Genomic DNA, 21,019 nt, shown 5'->3' on the forward strand with positions numbered 1-21,019 from the left:
GCCAGTCTCCCCACAAATGCCTTCTGTGTGCGGGGCCAGCCCGGCGCCCCACGCTGCGCGCAGCTGTCTCCTTGGTCCCCTGCGGTCAGTGACAGTCCTCTGGCCTCTCCATGTTTCACGGCCCTGATGCTTTTGAAAAGTGCGGGTCAGCGTTTTGTAGAATGGCTGGTGATTCAGTGGAGGTGATGCATTTGGGGCCAGAACGGCATGGGGGGGACTTGTCCTTACCAGCACACCATTTCAGGGCGACCCAACATGCTTTTCAACGTAGAGCAGTGAACACACACACACACACACATAAAAGCACCTTTAACGTAATAAAGGAAATAATGAGCTTTGTGGCGAGAAGTCTGGAATCCTCTTACTCAAACGTGCCTTGGAAACAGGCTGGTTCCAAGAGCCAGATCCCATAATTGACCCCGAAGAGGACTGCGTAATATTGTGCAATATTTTTTAAAACTCAGAATGCAACACGCATAAAGCGTCTTGGCGTTGCATCTCGGGTGTAAACTTGCAGCGTTTTGCTTCCCAGAAAGGCTCCTTCGCTCTGAGTTCTCAGGGACTTTTTTTTTTTTTTTTTTTGCCTCACGTTCATAGAGAGATGAGAGATTTCAGTCCCTTTTCTTGGGTGACTGGCATGTACCTCTCGGCTTAGTATTCGGGATTTGAACAAAATAAAGATTGCTTTTTTTTTTTGCTTTTCACACTGAGAAGTTCGCTGATAACACAGTTCCTCCTGGGCCAGCGTGACCCCTGTTCTCACCAAAGCCGGACCAGCCCCGCGGGGAAGACTCCTGTCTTGGCTCCCCCTGGGCAGGGATGGGGGTGTTGCCAGTGGCAGTGGCGCGGGTCTCCTGGACAGAAGCCAGGCTGTGCGAGGAGAGAGGGAGGAAAGGATGGAGAGAGAGAGAGACAGAAAAAGCAGAGTCTCCTAATTATGCTTAAAACTTCCATCACCTTGTGCCTTAATTCTCAGTGTTCCCTTCAGTGCTGTCTGGGCTGACCCACTCCCCGCCCTGGTGGCCGGTGAGCATCCTAAATGCAAATCTCCTTCCTGGTTCCCATCATTGGTGGACATCAGTGTCCTAGATGTGGTGTCCAAGGTCGTGGTGTCCAAGGTCATCCGTGCGCTGGCCCCGCCCACCCTCCCCAGACCCCCTCCCCATGTCTCTCCTGCAGCAGCAGCTCCTGGCTCTCAGCACCTTTCATGGGTGCTTTTCTGCTCCTCCAGGAGGCTCAGGACCTCCCTCTCTTTGGTCTCGATAACTTCCATCCAGTCACTTAATGAACACGTATTGATCACCACGTGGGATGCTAGCACGGGGTTGGGTAGCAAAGAAAATATTGTAGATCTTGTTTCCAAGCTCTGCACAAGCAGGCATCAGCCCTTCCAGGAGATCCCTCCCCAGACTGGTTTCAGCGCCCCTCCTCTTTGCCCTCCACGCTACCCGACATCACCCCTCTCACCGCACTGGGTTAAAATCACCTGCTCAAATGACTTCATCACCACTAGACAAAGGGTCTTCTGAGACTAAGAAACATACAGTTAACCTACAGTTAGGACAGATTAGCCACATACTGCCTCCCGGTGTTTGTTCAATAAATGGATGGGTGGCTGGGTGCGGGGATGGAAAGATGCACCATGATTTTTGAAGTATATGTGGATATTTGAGAGGTTAAAATATATTCTCAACTCCCGGGCAAAAGGCAATAAACAAAATGACAACATTAAGACATTTATTCAGCCCCCAACCTGGCCACTGGGATTAGAGATGCTAAATGAACGAGAAGCTAGCTTTTCCCTGGAGGAGCTTAAAAAAACACTTGCAATTTTCCAAACTTGCAAGGCATGCCTTCTGCAACACGACTTGCAATGTCTGTAGCACATCTAAAGTGGTCCGGAAAAACAAAGTGGTTAGCGAGCTTACGTTCTCATAATTTCTCACGGTGTTACTTTTCTTCTGCCCAACCCAGTGGTCAGTTTTCTCTGGCGGTTGTCGGCCTGGACATAACATCTTTAGGACTGCGCTCCCTCAAGGAGATAAGCGATGGAGACGTGATCATTTCAGGAAACCAGAACTTGTGCTATGCAAACACGATAAACTGGAAGAAACTATTTGGGACTTCGAGTCAGAAAACCAAAATTATAAACAACAGGAGCGAACAAGAGTGCAGTGAGTAAATCATGTTTGTTGATTGTGGAGATGGTTCCAACGGGTCACTGATTTTGGTATAGAGAATTAAGGGGCTGTTCCCAAGTATATAAATTACTTTTTTACATTGCTAAAGAAGCAAATTAAAAGAAATCTGTATATTCCTCCAGGAGCATCCATGTTGCTGTAAATAGCATTATGTTACCTTTTTTACGGCTGAGTGGTATTCCATTGTATAAATATACCACATCTTCTTTATCCAGTCATCTGTCGATGGACATTTAGGCTGTTTCCATGTCTTGGCTGTTGTAAACAGTGCTGCTATGAACATTGGGGTGCAGGTGTCTTTGTGAAGTAGGGTTGTGAAGTTCATCAGATTAGTTTCTAGATCATTCTCATGGCACAAGATGAATTTGCCTTGAAGTCCAGGCTACCAGTTATTGGTAATTTACAGAACTGAATTTAGTATTAATTATGTTGCATTTTGGCTGTGTGTTCCTTCCTGCTTATTTCGTCCCCAGTGACTATAACTACACACACACACACACACACACACACACAGGAATCAGATGCACATTTCACACTGGCATTTCCAAGTTTGACTTTAGAGCCATAGTCAGCTTTTGAAGGTCGGCCGGCGCCATCGCCTCGTGCGGAAGCAGATCTGAGTTCACATCCTGGCTGGGACCCTTCCTAGCTTTGAGACCTTCATCATTTCACTTAAATCTTAGCACTCTGGTTTCTTCACCCCTGAAATGGGGATAGTAATGAGTTCCACCCACCACAGCGCAGTTGAGAGATGAATGAAATTCCATACGATGCTCTGGCTCTGTGCGCATGGCAAGGAACTGCACACTTTCCCTGCTGGTCGGCCAGCTCTGGAACGTCTCATCCAGGCACCCTCAGCGCCCAGGAGGGAAAAGGGGACTTGGAGCGGGCCAGTGGGAGCCCAGCAGGTGTTTGCACGGCTGACCCCCAGGCCCCCCGTGCCCACTGTCCCTTGGCTGACTCGTGTGGCTCCCCCCGTCTTCTCAGAGGCCGTGGGCCACGTCTGTAACCCGCTGTGCTCATCGGAGGGCTGCTGGGGTGCAGACCCCAAAGACTGCGTGTCCTGCCGGAACGTCAGCCGTGGCAAGGAATGTGTGGAGAAATGCAACGTTCTGGAGGGGTAAGAGAGGGCTTTCCTGAATCCCTTCGTTTTGATAAAAAAAAAAAAATTTAAGACTTAGGGTTGTTTTTATAGGTTTATAGTTAATTTCCTTTTTGCCTTTTTCCCTTTTCCTTTGTTTTTGTTGGTTGAAAATTGTTGATCACGAAAGGAAACGAACAACCTTTCTTAGCTGCTTAACCCAGTCCTATGTGTAGAATCTCTTTATCTGGAAATGGCTTACATTTTTCTAAGCTGCATAAAGTTCCAAGGACAGACGGAAGTCTTCCAGGGTTCGGATGGTCAAGGTCACGGCCACTAAGTCTTTCCTTTGCAGCACACCATTCCTGGTGTCTCAAAACACAGTTTCCTGGTTAATTTTTGTTTATGTTCAAGACACATTGAACAGTGCAGATAACTTTAAAGATAATTATCGACAAAGAAATAAACAATCCTATATCATTTGTTGAATTTATTGCAATGAAATTACAGCTCATTGATTCTATAGGGATCTTGATATTGAGTGAGGCTTTGAGTGACCCCAAATCATGGCAAAGACTAAATTAATAGGAAAGTAACAATGGAAGGAGAGAGACTGGCAGAGGCAATTTTTTGTTTTTGGGTTTTTTTTTCCCTGGTTTTTTTTCTTTTTCTCTCTTTTTCCTTTTTTTTTCTTTTTCTTTTTTCTTTCTTTTTTTCTTTTTTCTCTTTTTCCTTTTTTCTTTTTCTTTTTTCCTTTTTTTTCCATTTTTTTTCTTTTTCTTCTTAATTTAAAGAAAAAGAGAAATTTTGTGATAGAAAGTGCCTAGGAGTTAGAGATGGCTCTAGTAAGTCTTTTTTCTGTCCCACCGTCTGGGCTTAGACCACAGCTTAGGTCAGAAACAGAAACAGGATGAGAAGACCGAGTTCAATTCTGTAGAAATCCTTTAGCCGACAGGCTCATTAGCTTAACAGAAGAATTTGCATACGTGATAGTATCTCTTTAAAGAGACAAGGTGGTAAAAATGGCCAGGACGGTGGTGCCCGCGTCTTTCCGTTGGAGACCCCAGCGTCCAGTCACACCTGCTCCCTTTGCCAGCCTGGCTCCTTCTGCAGGTGTGAGAACCCAGAGAAGTGGCACAGGGAAAACCTCACGTGGCATATTTGGTTTAATCGACGCCATCTGCCTGAACAGAGGACTCCCAAAATAGGTCTTTCGGTCTAAACACTCCTTGTTCGCTGCCTGGATGAAAGACGCGTGGTTAATGATGCCTAGCTGTCGCAACTACCCTGTCTGTTCAAACATCAGCTTCTTGCTTAACACTGATCTGTGCATCTTTGGGGAATGCTTGCAATCTTACAAGCAAAATTGTTTCATGCCTGTGTTCCAAATTCACTGTTTTCAGTGATAGCCACCGAGGAAATTTTAACAGCTCTTTCTTGTTCCCAGACATGAGTCCCCAGTTACTAACTCTTTGCAGCCCAATTGAAATATCCATGAATCTTGGGTTTTGGAGGGGATGTCTCTTAAGGACATTTTTCATTTGTTGGCTTGCATACCTAATATGCAAAAACCATGCCTGTAGGAAAAACGCAGGGGAGATGTTTTGATTATAAATGCAGCTTATGTGTTTGTTCCAGGAGAAGGTCAGAGACTCAGTTGATAGGCAGTGTGTTATATTGCAATGCAGTCCTGCCTGCCCGACGGCTTTACTATTACAAAAAATTGTTTTGAATTTCTGAGAGAGGTGTTTTGTGTCACCTGGACTTTGACACATGACCTTAGACAGCGTTCTGAAGCAGGGATCTGTGGGGGTGGCACTGATCAGTTCCTCGTCTTCCTCCCATCAGAGAGCCCAGGGAATTCGTGGAGAACTCGGAGTGTGTGCAGTGCCACCCGGAGTGCCTGCCCCAGGCCATGAACGTCACCTGCACGGGACGCGTAAGGACCATGATTATTGTTACCCACTCCCACGTCCACAGTAGAACCACGTGGTGGCCCCACGTCACCCTGCAGTGGCCAGGACAGCCATCCAGCCCACTTCCCAGACTTGAGGCCATGCTGTCTCACAGCTGACAAGGGGCCATGCCTGCCTGGCATGAACACTCACCTTTCCTGTCCAACCCCCAGACCCACGTGGGGGTACCCGCTTTCATAGTGCAGAACAGGGCAGCCCGTGCAGGCCGGGCACCCTGACACCCAGCTCTCACCGTTCCTGACATCCATCATCAGCGCTTTAAATCAAATACCACCACATTCTTATTTAACATTAGTTTCGAATGATTTGAAGAGTTTTAAGTGCACAGAAAAAAGTTAAGAAATTCAATTTCAAATCTGCATGTTCGGTAATAATCTTTCAGGCGAGAATTCAGGTCCCTCCCACACCAATGTCCTGACGTTGTTTATTCTCAATATTATCTATGTAAGGAGCTGTGTTTGGATTTGAGCTTCAAGAGCCATACCTCAATCTACTAAGAAAAGGTTTTTTGGAAATTCTCTAAATCGGGCAGAAGATGACAGACCGGTTTTGAAGTAGCTGGTTACAAAGTGCACCACTGGTTTTCTGGTTGATAATTGGGTCAACTTTTCATCAGAGAAATTAAGTAATTGGTAAAATGCAATAACATAAAGCACTTTCTTTTATGTTTTTATATATTCTACATGTTTAAAGTCAGGAAGACTTAATTCTTTTTTTTTTATTTTATTGAGTTATAGTCAGTTTACAATGTTATGTCAATTTCCAGTACAGAGTACAATTTTGTCTTTTCCTTTTCTTTATTTTTTTCTTTTTTAGATTCCACATATGAGCGATCTCATATGGTATTTTTCTATCTCTTTCTGGCTGACTTCACTTAGAATGACATTCTCCAGGAAACATCCAAGTTGCTGCAAATGGCGTTATGTTGTCATTTTTATGGCTGCATAGTATTCCCTTGTATAAATATACCACATCTTTATCCAGTCATCTGTTGTTGGACATTTAGGCTGTTTCCATGTCTTGGCTATTGTAAATAGTGCTGCTGTGAACACTGGGGTGCAGGTGTCTTTTTGAATTAGGATTCCTTCTGGATATATGCGCAGGAGCGGGATTCCTGGGTCATATGGTAAAGGAAGACTTAATTCGAAGTTGTTAACAGCGGTCCCATCAAGCAAGCACAGTTACAAAGAACTTGTCCTCTTTAAGACCATCTACACTGACTCTTTTCACAAGAGGTATTCTAAATAAAAAGTTAGTTCCATTCTATTAAAGAAAGAGACATTTGGCCCTGAATCAAGGCCAGCAGTTTGCTGGAGCTGTTGGTTTCGAGCAGGAGCCTGAAGAAGTGTCTTCTCGTGGTCTGATAGCCATTTCAGAACTGTGGAAATGTGACGGTCAATACATTAAAAGTACACATCCGAGTTAATTGGTTACAGATGTGGGTCATACTTGTTTGCAGTCAGTGAATACTGGGATTCCAAAATTTAGAGATTCCCCAATTTAACTTGTTCACTAGAATTATATTACTGTTAAATCCAGTTACTACAAAAAAAAAATAACATTGCTTTCTTTGGGTGTTCCACAAAAACAGTAGGATGATTCTGAAATATGAGCTTCCTTTATTCTTTCGTACAATCATGGCCCTGACTTGTGTATTTTAGCCCTCGTTGAAATTGGAAACTTACACTTACAAGAAATAAAAAGGAAAAAGAAGAGACATAAATAAATGTCTGATTTATGCCATGGTTTTCCCACCCCGGTGCAGGGACCGGGCAGCTGTGTGAAGTGTGCCCACTACATCGATGGCCCTAACTGCGTGAAGACCTGCCCCGCCGGCATCGCGGGCGAGAACGGGACCCTGGTCTGGAAGTTTGCGGATGCCAGTCACGTGTGCCACCTGTGCCACCCCAACTGCACCTATGGGTGAGTGGAGGAAGCTCTGGGCCCGGAAAGGAAAATGCAGAGCAGAGTGCTTCCTAATCTTGCAGATTCTTAGCTGTGTGGCCTTGGGCAAGTGTCTTAACCTCTCTGTGCTTCCCTTTCGTCATCTGTCAATTAAGATACTAATGCTGCGTAGCTATACCAGGATTTTTGTGGTCTTGAGTGAATATGGATAACGTTCTTAAAATAGTGCCTGGAAACACACGAGCGCTCAATCCATGACGGCACTGATGGTGGTGGCGGAGCTGGTGATGAGGTGGTAATAATGGTGGTGGTGGTGATGGTGATGATGATATCAGTGTTCTTGAGAGACGCAGAACGTTCCCATTAGACTTCTAAAAATCGGGAGTTTTGAAAGTTTTACAAGTCTGTTCTAAGTTTTTCCAAAACAAAAATTTTTTTAATTGCATTTCCACGGAAGAACCCTGGGCCTAGACACAAGGATTTAGGAATGACTGGTAACTGGTCAGCTTCCATCATTTCACTTTCATAAATTTCGGCCGCCCCGGGGGCACATGGAAGGGCCCCGTCACCCCAGGGCCCCTGGGGACCAGGAGTGGCAGTCCCAGGTGACTGAAGAGTAAATCCTCAGCCAACATGTAGGAAGTCTGCAGTCTCCTCTGTGGTCTGCATGGGACCGTCTTGTCCCTCTAATTTTAGTCTGATCTATCTGTGAGTTCCAAGTGATCTTGAACGGTTTACCAAGTGGACCGCCAAAAGAAACAGAAACAAACAAAATCTGAAGCCAATGATTTAATTTGAGGAGGGCTGACGGTTTTACAGTATTTCATATCCCCCATCAGGAAGTGATCCTTTCTTCCTGCAGTCAGATATTCCTTTTTTAGATTTCAATAAACTTTTATAGTTTTGTTCTTTCGTGTTCTAAGTATTTTGCATTTACTTTTGCTGTCATGAAATGGCTCTTGTTTCCTGGTATATGTTCTAATTTATTATTTCTGATATATGATAGCTTTTGATTTTTTTGACGTGGGCATGTCTTCATCTCATATTACTGGTCTGTACTGAATTCCCTTTGAAATTAGTGTTTTATTGTGTACTTTTTAGAATTTCTTTATTGAGGAGATGCTGGGGATTGAACCCAGGACCTCATGCATGCTAAGCATGTGCTCTACCAATTGAGCTACATACACCCTCCCCTGTGAAATTGGTGTTTCAGTTCATGGTTTGGAGTTTTCCAGAAAGAGACTCCAGATCATCTCCAATAATGTGATCTTCATCCCTTTTCCAAAAGTTTCAGGTTGTTACCGAGTCCAATCTCGTTCTCCTCGCCACATGACAGGCCAGTAGATCGGGAGACGAGGTGTTGGGGCAAGGAAGAGCGGCTTTATTCAGAAAGCCAGCAGACCGAGAGGACGGCAGACTGAGGTCTTAGAGAACCATCCTGCTCCAGTCAGAATGCAGTCTCCTTTTATACAAAAATACAAACAGAAAAACAGCGGAGGGGGTGTGCTTGGTTGCTGCAAACTTCTTGGTGCAGGAATCCTTTGTTCCTGCAGCTGTCCGCATGGGTCAGGTCAACCTCCAAAAAAAACAAAGGTTATTCTCTACTCTGCAACTTTGTTATTTTTACATGAATGCAGAGCCAGCAAGACTGAGCCTAGGAAACAGGGCACAGTGGTTAAAGCTAAAGGAACAGATCTCATATGGAGTCAGATTCGTTCTTTTCTATTACAACATTGTATTACAAGAGCCAGAATTTCTAGAATAACACCAGATACAGTAGTAGTGGACGGCAGGATTTTATATCTGATGGCGGTGGGAGTGGCTGTGATGAACCATTGTTAAGAACAATATTTGCTGTTAGATCCTTATTAACGTGTTAAAGAAACAGTCATGTGTTCCTACTTCTAAAACAATTTTTTTAAATCTAGAATAGATTTTGAATTTTACCAAACACCTCCTTGGTAGCAGTTTTAAGATTTTTCACATTTTTCCCTTTTACCAAACACCTCCTTGGTAGCAACTTGAAGATTTTTTTCATATTTTTCCCTTTGGATGGATCATCGTGCTGGTTACATTGACCAGTTTGCAAACTCTACAAAGTACAGTATGAACTGTACCTTGCTAGTTTTTCAGTTAATCAATTTTTTTCATATCCCACAAAAATGAGCAATTTGGGGACAGATTCTCTAAATGAGAATTATACCACCTATATAAAATAAATGTATCTTTCCTCCTTTTTCGATCTTTTGGAAATAAATGTGTTGATACATTGGTGTGTCTTGAACATGTCATCGGTAAAAGACACCAGTTTCATGTATTCTTATTACTAGCTATATCTTCCCCCAAAGGAGTTCAATAATAGAAATGGACTTAATTTTTAAAATATGGAGAAATGTTGATGGGAGTAAGGGAAGATATGAAAACATTTCTTTTACCGTGTATCTGTGGTGTGCACGGCATTGTCAAATACACTGTCTCATCGATGTCTCAGAGTGGACGGAGTGCCTCCCCGACCTGTACTGTTAAGGGACACTTAGAAAGGCTCTTAGCCCGCAGTGCCAGACTCCAGCTGTGACCTGGGAGCAAGCTTGCTTCCAGAAGCTGTGCCCTTCCCGCGTGGCTGGGGTGGTCGCCATAGAAAACGGGTTGGGGATCTGGAGTGTTGTAGAAACCTGAATCCCATCGAGAGACCAAGCGACACTCAAGGGTTGGAGAACTCAGGTTTATCACGCCGGCGGGCCCAAAGGAGTTAACATTCCAAGCTCTGGACGCCGCCTGTAGATTTACACAGGCTTTTAGGTTTCGATTATGTTCATGATGTATGCAAATGAGGTGTTAGAAATGGACCAATCAAGAGTGAGCTTTCAGGAACCAATGGAATTTTAGGGGTAAATGCAAATGAGGCGTTAGAAATGGACCAATCAGGAGCGAGCTTTTGGGAACCCATGGAATTTTAGGGATAGGTTTCGTTTTCCTGGAAGCAAGCCATTTTTCAGAAGTGCAAAAGCAGGAAGGCAGTGGCCCTGCCTGGGAGGTCTTGCTGGCCCCTTTGTGGGTTTTGCCCCTTCAGGAGCAAATCCATTTTTAAATGGGGCCACATTTTCATAGGAAATTGTGAGGGGAAGGCTTCTTTGAAGTTTTATGCTGATTAAATAATATGAAATTTTGCCTGTTTTAATTACATGTAACAAAAAAGAATAAGTCAAGTGGGAAGACAAGGAGTAATTTTTCTGATAAAATTAAACGACAGTGGGATACGGCCTCTTTGCTTGGTGTTGAGCGGTCATTTCTGCAGAGTTCCGCACGGTGCCCTCAGCTTTCCCGAGGACCTCCAATCTGCTGGTGCTCACATCGCCCCCCTGTGTGGTCCCTGTGCTGTGACTGTCCCAGCCAGTCATCTCTCCAAATATAAACTTGCCCAGCCTTCCCCATGAGCATCTCACCCATCAGGAGCTCCTCGCTGGCAATCCCACAAGTGTCCCAGGCTGCACAAAACCCCAATTCTCGCCCCAAATTTGCAATTCCAGTTTGCGATTTAGGCCGTCCGCCCGGCCTGGTGTTCCCATGCTGTTCCAGTCTGGACACAGACAGGCATTATGGGGGAAAAAAACACTAGACAGAAAGGGTATTTTGAATACGGTTCAGTTTTATCCGTGGTCAGCCATTAGCGAGTGTTTTTCGTCTCTGACGATTCGGGTTTTCCTAGGAGCTAACAGATTGTGGAAAAAAGGAGAGCTCCCGGGTGTTCCACTGCCTGAACAACCCTGGGGAGGGATGAAGGCCGCCCAACACTTGCAGGGCTGGGACCGCATCTTCTGACTGCATGGAAGGAGGTCTCAGACCCTCCAAACCCAGAGGACCGGGGTAGCGATCAGAGGCCTTTCAATGAAATAGAAAATGATGAGACCCCGTTGCCAGTGTGTGCCCCCCCCGCACCGAGCGCCTGTCCCTTCATGTATGTGAAGTGCACGCTTCATCCTTCTCCAGCCATGAGTGTCCGTCTCTTCCATTTAATGGGAAAATTTCATTTTCTTGTCGGTGTTCATAATGACAAATGTTGCAGTCCTTCAGAGCCAATTTATTCTGCCTTTTCGACCACCATCGTGTAATCAAAGTAACAGACGGTGGTCTCGCCCGTAGAAGGGAGCCCAGCTGCTGAGCCACGTTAAGAGAAACGGTGCCTCGGCTTCGTGTACATTTCAGGTGTGCGGAAGCTCCTGGCCTTCTGGGTCTGCCATCATCACCCCGATTTGCTAGCACGCCTGTCTCCACTTGTCCCCCTACCCCCCAGCTCCCTAATCAGTATGGCCCAGGAGATGGTTCTAGCCTCGGCCCCCTCTGCTCCCCGCCCGCATGGACGTTCCAGAGCCAGCTGTCAGACAGCTGTCACCTGTATCAGAAGTAAGAGCCGAGAACCTTTCCGTAATGAAGACCACAAACCGCCCGCTTTGCCCAGTGTTAGAACAACCCCTGTCTCTCAAACACACTTGCTGAGCGAACGAGCAAACGAATCCATGGATAATAAGTAAATGATGAACCAGCATTGCGATGCACTGTGATTCTGATGTAAGTCATTTGACCCAGGATGCCTCACAAGTTAGTAAGAACTTTCCGAGAAGAACCAATGCTAAAAAAGTCAAATGATCAAGACGTGTATTTCTCGTTTTCAATCCCCACAGCTGTGACGGGCCAGGTCTCAAAGGCTGTGCAGAGAACCGGTAAGTGGCTGAGCTCTGACCAGAAATGAACAAAGGGACCCCCGGTGAAGGTCACGCTGCCCTCTGCCTTGGCAGGTCCTCGCCCCTCCCCTGGGCCAGCCTGGGCACCCCTGGGAGACCCCCCTGCACAATGCTGGCCGTGCTTCGGTGGGAGACCCGGGGCCTGAGTCCTGGGGCGCTGGTCCTCACTGCCCAGCGCTCCACTTTGTCTGCAGCCCGTCTCTGACTTCTGGGGTCACCAAGTTTTGCTGGCTCCTTCTTCTCTTCCAACGTCTCTTCTTTTTCCTCCCTGACCCAGGTGGCCTTACGACAAACCTGGGTTTTGGTGAGCTTTCTGGGTTCGATGACAAAGCTCCCGTGGCTTCCTTTAGCATTTCAGCTGTGATCGGTTTCTCATCATTGCCTGAAATGCTGCACTGAGACAAGCAGAAACGAGAATTCTTGCTCAGACTCACCAGGAAACAGTGGTGTCACCAATAATAATGTTTGTCGAGGAATCGGAATGATATAACACAAGCCACGCACCAGCCTTTCCTCACGTCCCTCCCAGGACACTAGCCAAACTTCCAGGCACCTCCGCCATTTCTAGTAATATTTACCAAATTCCTTCCCCCAGCAACCTTTCTCAAGGTCAGTCAGCTCACCATCCCACCCGCCTTCAAGTGAAAAACATTAAAAACAAATAGGGCGGGTTCCCAAAGATAAAGATTTCCTTTTATGAGGACACCAGCGAGCTCCGTCTGGTCTTCATCCTACAATCAATGTCTTAGTGATGGCGATGTCCACCTTGTCCCACCTTGAAACCAGCCAATGACCGTTCTTTTGTTATATTTACTCCTTTCAATTTTTTCTTCCTCTTTTCTCTCGCTCGCCTTTTCTTCCCACGGAACGCGTAACTCTGTACAGATTCGTCTTTAATAGCTTCCACTGCTCCCTTCAAAATGGTTAAAACCCATTAATTCAAACTGCATTCACTGGGGAGACGGGGTAACTCAGGAGATGACTTTTGCACTCGCTAAGAAGAAAGTGTAAATCCTATTTACATGACGTACGCTCGACCCACTTAGGAGAAATTTGTAAAGATGCTGGCACATTTGATACGCAAATGGTGCTACTAATTTAATCTTTAATATTAACATTTCTACCTGAAAAAATAAAGCTTACCAGAACCTCAGATGGCACAGGTGCTTAAAAAGAATGGCTTCATAAAGATTCAAAATGCAGAAATCTGCCAATTCAGATGGCTCTTTCCCCAGAGAGAACCCGAGTTTTGAGGGTTTGCTCCCCCGAGCTCCGTGGGAGGGAGGGGAGGACTGGAGAGGTTTGCGGCTGGCCTGGCGATGTGGCTCATCCAGGCCAGCAGTGTGCTGTGTGTCAGAATCCTGCGAGGCCTCGCCTCCTCCAGGTCACCCCTACAGTATTTCACACGCCGTGGTCCCATCTGGAAAGCCAAGGGTCCCTTCAAAAGTCCCAACATTTTTGGAAGGGTCCCTCCATCCAGCCTGGCCAGTAGACACCACGCCTCTCGTGTGTGTGTGTGGAGTGCCACACTGGAAATGCACGGAGACACAAATTCATATGAAAAGTATGGCTGAAGTCAGTTTTTTCCAATTATTTGCCTTCTTTATCTGCGGATGAAAATATAATCATTATCTGGAGAAGTCCAAATGCCACCTCAATTTAAAAAATGTGAAAAAGCAGGGTAGGGAGGCTCCCACACTGGAAAAGTCGGAACCCCTGCCCTAGGACTGGTCCTCCAGTCTGTGCCTTCTCTCCTTCAGCATCCGCGCCGTACCCCACTTTTCTGAGATGGTTTTAAACAATGCCACAGTGTCAGACCATGCGGGAAACCATATGAAACAGAGTCTGCCCGCAGATCTCACCCACCCTGTGCGTCTCCCGCTCCTTCCAGGCCCAAGATTCCGTCCATCGCCACCGGGATCGTGGGGGGCCTCCTGATGGTGGTGGTGCTGGCCCTGGGGGTCGGCCTCTTCCTGCGCAGACGCCACATTGTCCGCAAGCGCACGCTGCGCCGGCTGCTGCAGGAGCGCGAGGTGAGCGCGTGCGCAGTCGGGGGGCGTCCCCTCCCCCATCCCTTACCCCTCCCCCTCCCTCCTCCTCCCATTCTCCCTTCCCCCTCCCTCCCCCCGCGGGGAGCAAGGTGGGGAATGGCAGGTGCAAGCTTGCATTTTAAATGTCATCGTGTTATTATACTTTGTTAATTGCAATGTTAAAAAAAACATTAAGAACCTCCGAATGTCCAGTTATGACCATCACATGTACATTTTGGTACGTGGATGCAGGGAAACGCAGCTGTTTCTGGGATGAGTCCTGCAAGATACAGGGCTGTGGCCGCCGGTGTTCAATACGGTGCCCCCCGTTCGCCCCCCTGCCCCCCAGCGCGGCCCCGGCGAGGAGGAAGGCTGGGGCACAGACACCTGCTGTTTCTGTGAAGGCCCTGTGGTTCCGGAGATGTTAATTTGGGAATATGCCACTGTCCACACCTGTGGCTGCTGCTTTTTGAGCGCTGTCTGTGACCAGCGTTATCCCTGACTCTGTGATTCCCATGAACAGGGTCCTCTGCCAGCATCCGTGTTCCCCCATGTGTCGGAGGCCGGGTCCCTGGGAGGAGGGACCCCACACCTCCCCCCACCACAGCAGCTCGGAGCATCACGGCACTGGCATGTGAGGGGGTCACAACCACCACTGTCCTCACCCGGGTTTTCTCAGTCCAGCTAATTGGCCTGGAGACAGGAGTGGAAGTGGCACTTGCAGCAGCGGAGCTGCTGGCTTCACGGAGGCCTGCAGCCGCGGTCGGGCCCCATCCTGCCAAGCCTCTCGTGACGTTGCTTAGAGCAGGCGGCCCCGTCTCCTGAGTGAGCAGGGCCATTCCCGGTGCCCAGGCACAGGTGCACGGGGGTCCCGGCACATCTGGACCCGACAGCCCTCCCGGGGCTGGTGGCCTCAGCTCTTCCCCTGTCCCTCCCAGCTGGTCGAGCCTCTGACACCTAGCGGAGAAGCTCCCAACCAAGCTCTCTTGAGGATCCTGAAGGAAACAGAATTCAAAAAGGTCAAGGTGCTGGGCTCCGGCGCGTTCGGCACAGTGTACAAGGTGAGCCCCCCGTGCACCGAGGCTTCGGGGCCCGGCTCTGGTGGGGGAGCCCCCCTCGGCCAAGGTCTTTGTCATGGTCTTTCTGCCACTGAGAGTTTGGGAAGCACCAATATTTTCCCCAGGTTGTCCAGAGGAAATCTGTTATGGTGACAAGTAAGTGGTCCGCTGAGACCTGTACTCAGGCACAGACATTTTCAGGGACTGCAGCTCGCGGGCTGGTGGCACACGTGAGTCTGAAAGACGGCCACTTATCACCGCAGGACAGCGTGGGAATAAAGTCCAGCTCAGAGCAGCTTCCTTGTCATTTCTTTTTCTACATGCTCTTTGCCTAAATTCAGATTTCAGTTCGGCCTGGACCCAGTATCTCAGAATTCTGGACAAAGTGACATGGTTAATGTAACGGCTCTGGTCCCGGGAACAGGATGGGTAAAGAGATACTGATGTGTCGTGACTCTCGACACCTCGCCATTTAGAGCGGGGCGCCTAATGACGCCCCACCAGCCCACGCATCCCGCGGTACCTGTGTGACAATTGCCAGCCAGCGTCTCTCCCTCTCTTCATCTCAGGGACTCTGGATCCCAGAAGGCGAGAAGGTTAAAATTCCGGTCGCGATCAAGGAGTTGAGAGAAGCCACGTCTCCGAAAGCCAACAAGGAAATCCTGGACGTGAGTTTCTGCTTTGCTCTCTGGCTGTCCCGCGGCTGGCGGCACATTGCTCTGTTTCAGGCTTTTCCCACCACCACATTTTCAGTGGTCGCTGCTCCTGTCTTCTCTCCTTGTGGCTGAAGTTGGTGTAATTCCGTCTCACGGGGAGGACACCCCTCTTCCATTGAATTATCGCCCCCAAAAAGGATGGAAATTTGCTGTCCCCAGGCATCCACCAGGGGCTGCCTGCCTGCTAGTGGCTTTCCACCTGCTCCCAGTGAGCCTGTGGGGGTAAAGTTGTGCTCGGCAGGCTCTGGATGGAGAAGGGGAGGCATCGCGTGGCTGGGGTAGGCCTCCAGCCCGGTTCCTTCTGACTCTTGAAACGCCTGCTCATTTTGTGCCACAACTTATCTCATCTGTGAAATGGGTTTTTAAAGGTGCCTCGGATTAACCATGTGGTGTTGCTCACCTTCCGTGCTTTCTCTGAGAGTAACTAAATGTTATTTCTAGTGTCTGCTGATGGCTGCGAGTCTTGGAAATATTCTACAAGATCATTGTTATGTGTTTTCCCTTTCGATTCTGCTGAACTTTGTCCACCTTCTCTGGACCCTGACTGTGCACTCTTAGAAAGAGGCTGGATGAAGAAGGGGGCCATTCTGGAGTCTGGCAGAACCCACTGCAAGATCCCACCCTCAGGGTCCCGGGTTGACAGCACCGGCCTCTGCTTGCTGTGGGTGGACGTCCCAAGGCAGAGCCAGAGAAAGAGGAGGTGGAGGGGCTCAGCAGTGGATTAGGGAAACAGTCCAAAAAAAAAAAAAAAAGAAAGAAAGAAAGGAAAGAAAAATGACTGCCTTTACTGACTCAGAAATCTAGAGAACTTAGTTCATCTTAAAACCAGGAGGACAAAGCCAAATGCAATAATCTTCACTCTTGTAGCTAACCCACAAAATGTGCGGTAAGCAAGCCAACATGGACCTTTTTTTTTAACTGAGTTATAGTCAGTTTACAACGCTGCGTCCATTTCTGGTGCACAGCGCAGTGCTTCAGTCACACATGAATGTACATATATCCCTTTTCATATTCTCTTTCACCGTGAGCCACTACAAGATCTTGAATATATTTCGACCCGGGGCTTTTTTAAAACGTGTCCAGATGCAGTGAGTTTCCCAGGGTAAACCCTCTGCACCTCCGTTTCCTCCAGGCAGCCTCCCCTGACTTCGCTGCAGCGGGAAAGTCTCTCCCCAGTACTTTCTGCACGAAAGATGACGCATTAATACAGTGCAACAGAAACTCTGACACCTTAGTGAAATACTCATCAAACCAATTTACCTTTCGTTGTAACGGTTTATGTGTTAAGGTGGAGGCTGTTGGCAAACTGTCAGCTCCTGTTTCCACAACCCCACGAAGTACAGCAAACAGTCAGTTTGCAAAGGCCCTTCACTTACATCCTTCTACGTTGTTCACCTGCGCTGCTCAGAAGGAAATCCGTTCTGCACGATTGGCTTCCCGAAATTCACTTTTCACTCGTTGAAGGCGTCCTGGCCACTTCCAGTGGGCGGCGCTGAGATGTGACATTTCAGCATCTGCTGTGCGGAGTTGAGGGCGGTTTGGAAGACAGATGCTGGGTTTTGGGGAAGGACGGAGTCTCAATGCAGAGGGCCCTCCGGGACCCCTCAGACTGGAAGAAATCTGCTTTTATGGGGGCAGGGGTGGGGTGGGAGGGAGAGGAAGGGGAGCCTTTCCAAAGTTCAGAGTTCCTGTTCTGCCTTCTGCTGTCTCTGTCCTGCCCCCCGTCTGTCTCCCCTCTGTTGTTTTTGTGTCCTGTCCGCCCTGGTCTCTGTGTCCTCTCACACCCCTGTCGTGGCTGCTCCTTGAGCGCCGGCAGCCTGAGGCCCCCCTTGCAGCTCCCGATGCCCCCGTGGGGTGGGGTGGGATGGGGAGCTGCCCCAGAAGCCGGCCCCCCGAGGGCCAGTCTCAACAAGGAGTTGAAAAGCCAGTTAATCCCGGGGCAGGGCAGCCCGTGGGTCTGAGCCTGTGCTTTGAAACACTCACAAGCACTGGGAACCGGCCCCCGGGACCCTGACTCTTGTTCCTGAACCCAGGCCAGCGCTGAGGTCCATCCATCCCATCCGGAGCGGCTTCGTTAACTGGTAAAGCTTGTGCAATGCAGAGGCCACCTCTCAAGGTGGACAAATGCCTCTTCTGAAGGTGTTTAAAACCCGGTGGAATCTTTTCCCCCAGTTCCTAACGTGAAATAGAGTTGGACTAAACGAGTTGGACTTTCAAGGTCACCGAGCCTCGAGGCTGTCGCGCCGTGTGACTCTGGCCTCTGACCTCAGCCTTGGGGATCCCCCCACCTTGAGCGCGGGCTCCGCCTGCCGGGCTGCGCGCCCCGCTGGGGAATACCAGGCATTCTTGCTGGAGGTCACAGTGCACCTTTGAGATTCCAAGATAAATAACAAAGAACAAAGCTTGCTTGGACTCCCGCACACACTCAACAGAACGCACGACCGGACAGCACCCCCCGATCGTGCCTGGGTTTGGGGGTGCAGAAGGGATGACCTACTTCTGATGCTCAACCAAACTGTAATAGGATCGGGGACCTGGCAGGGCTCCGGCGGGCCCTATGTGGCCCAGCGCCCACGGCCCGAGCTCTGCTCCCCGATTCCCAGGTCCAGGGCAGCCCCTCACGGCCCCCCAGCTGATGGGCCGCTCAGAAGTTTCCAGATCTCAAGCAGATCTTGAGAAAATTGGAAGAGCCCGAGGATTTCTCCTGTGTTATGGTTGTACGGTTTCCCAGACTCAAGCAGAGACATGATCTGGGCTCTTCTGGCAATCGCACGGCCCGTTCCTGTTTCTGCAGACTTTTCCAGTTTCAGTTTAGGGCAGGCAAGAGAAAGAGGGTGCGGAACAGGTGGACACACGTTCTCTGTGTGTGTCCTAAGGTCTAGAGCTCTCTGGTGGCCCATCAGCCACCAGAACACCCAGCAAGGCGTCGCGGGCGAGGGGGGTGAGCCCGGAGGGGCGGAGACCCCGCCGGTGTCAGAAGTGTGGTCTCCCTCCAGTTCCCTCGGCCTCAGTTTCCTCTTGAGACAAATAATGGTTTCAGAGGAAACCACTTGCAAGGCTGTTCCAGGCCTAACTTTGTATAAATAGCCCTTCTCGAAGACTCAGGGCTGCCTGAAGGCCCATAAATGTTAAATAATTTCAATGTTTCCAACGCAGACGAGGGGAGAGGCCGCCCGCCCACCCGCACTTGGGAGGCATCCAAACAGACAAGAGACATCAGAGCTGGGGGATTTCTCCTGTGAGAGAGAGAGGCAGGGTCTCTGATTGCTTTGAATTTCTGGCTTTGTGTGATCTCAGTGTATTTCGGCTGTGACGTTTCTGAGGTTTTTATGTGCCCAGAGGTGTGTTAGACACCCCTGGAGTGGCCAAAGAAGGGAAGGTCCAGGCCCTCGGACCAGAGTGCTCCCCGCCCGGGCCGAGGCAGCGGGAGCAGGTGTGGGGAAGTCGAGGCAGTAAGTAAGCCCCACCTCCCTGCGTCTCACGTGGCACCCGGAGGGGCCCAGGGAGTCAGCTGACAAGCTTGCAGGCAATGCGAAGCCTGTTCCCTTAAAGAACTACAAGATGCCAGATCTGGGGTCCATCAGGGAAAGAGAAGGTGGAAGGGCATCCGTGGGCCAGCGAGGGCCTGAGCAAGGGACGGGGGTGCAGAGAGCGGGAGGACCAGAGAGGCCTGTGGGAGGAGAGGCGGTGCGCAGCTTCCCCGTGAACAGCGAGGCCAGGGGAAGGGTTAAGGCCAGAAACAGCGTCGTCACGTCTGTGATCAGGAGTCTGTCCGTGCGCCCCTCGCCCCCGGCCCCGCCACCTGCCTGCTCTGTCCACACTGTCACCTCCGGGCCCTGTGGTGCCTTTTCCGGGCCCTGGCTGCACCTGCTTCTGCAGAGACAGCCCACACCCCAGCCACCCCGCAGCGGTGAGACGGGCCAAGGAGCATCCGCACTTTTCCCCTGGAGACCCGGTGATCCCTTTGGCTTCGGTTATAAAAAAGGCCACCACCCTTTGAATCCTAAGGGGAAAGAGATGGAATTGATGGGTTGAAAGAGGATTCCCTAATTCCCAGTCGGACAAAAGAGAGGCCCGGTGGTGTGCGGGGTTGAAAATGGAATCACCTTCCTCCACCCAAGACTGGCAGGAGGGTCAGAATGACGTCTGTAGTCGTGGGCCTGTGTCGGCCCCTGGGTTTGCAGGGGTGACATGGGCAGGGGGCGGGTTTTGCCAAGCAGCATGGTTCTCCCATCCCAAGACTGAGGAAGGGGCCCCGCAGACCACCCTTTCAGGTGAATCCTGGTGTCTCTCGGGGTCTGTCATCTCCGTAGATGTTTAATGTCTTCTGTCCATCGCAGAGTTGGAAGCCAGACCACCGAAAGGGCTTCTCTGCTGCGTGTGGCAGAGGCCCCCGTGGTCCCTCCAGGAGCTGTCACCTTCGCCCCCCACAGCGCTCGGGGCGAGGGTCCCAGAGCTGGTGGGCACCTCGGCATCAGGGTGCAGGGCCAAATGCAAATTCCCACTGGCCCTGCCAGCATTTTTGACCTTGAGGTGGAGTCCTTCGTGAGGACTGTGCAGTGCCCAGACGTGGTTTTCAGCCCATACTCTGCCGGTGGCGAGGCTGCCTGGGTCTCTCTGTGAAGCGACCCCCACATCCACCCAGAGGGTGTCACCCACAGATCACCTGGGAGCCCCGGCGTGCCTGTCCCCTGCACCACATGGACCTTGTCCTCCACAAGCACACGCTTGCAAACTCAAAATCCCCTGGAAACGCTCTGTCTGCCGCCCCGTCGGCCACCGCAGGGAGCCTCTCTGACCCTCTGTCTCCTCTTCTGACGCAGGAAGCCTACGTGATGGCCAGTGTGGACAACCCTCACGTGTGCCGCCTGCTGGGCATCTGCCTCACCTCCACGGTGCAGCTCATCACGCAGCTCATGCCCTTCGGCTGCCTCTTGGACTACGTCCGCGAGCACAAGGCCAACATCGGGTCCCAGCACCTGCTCACCTGGTGCGTGCAGATCGCGAAGGTGAGTCGGAGGGGCGCGCGGCAGGTACGGCCTCGAAGCAGGACTCATGTCCTGGGGTGACGCGATCATTAGTGATGGCCCCAGAGAAAAAACCCCAGGGGCAAAATCAACACTTATGTTCTGCATCCTGGGGTAACCGGGAGTTTGCCAAGAGTGTGTGTGTGTGTGCGCACTTGCGGACACAGCGTACACTTTTATTTGGGACCAACTGAATTGATTGTCTTTTGCATCAGATCAGCGCCCATCCCACTGCACACTGAAAATCTAATTATTCAGCGACAGTCACACGATTTTCTTTGTTGCG

General features: G+C 49.7%; 1 protein-coding gene and 1 non-coding gene across 2 annotated transcripts in view; both read left to right on the plus strand.

Moving 5' to 3' along the window:
* Positions 1-21,019, plus strand: part of EGFR (epidermal growth factor receptor) — a 179,700-nt gene that overhangs the window by 136,830 nt on the left and 21,851 nt on the right. Inside the window, 9 exon segments of the mRNA XM_072955552.1 lie at positions 1,975-2,174; positions 3,189-3,321; positions 5,131-5,221; positions 7,024-7,181; positions 11,843-11,881; positions 13,794-13,935; positions 14,871-14,993; positions 15,560-15,658; positions 20,530-20,715. Of these exon segments, the coding sequence (XP_072811653.1) occupies positions 1,975-2,174; positions 3,189-3,321; positions 5,131-5,221; positions 7,024-7,181; positions 11,843-11,881; positions 13,794-13,935; positions 14,871-14,993; positions 15,560-15,658; positions 20,530-20,715 (1,171 nt within the window).
* Positions 6,541-6,677, plus strand: LOC116277159 (small nucleolar RNA SNORA2/SNORA34 family). Its single transcript, XR_004186629.1, has one exon. It is a non-coding gene; the product is annotated as a small nucleolar RNA SNORA2/SNORA34 family (small nucleolar RNA).

Source organism: Vicugna pacos, chromosome 36, assembly GCF_048564905.1.
Source record: "Vicugna pacos chromosome 36, VicPac4, whole genome shotgun sequence".
Taxonomy (NCBI): domain Eukaryota; kingdom Metazoa; phylum Chordata; class Mammalia; order Artiodactyla; family Camelidae; genus Vicugna; species Vicugna pacos.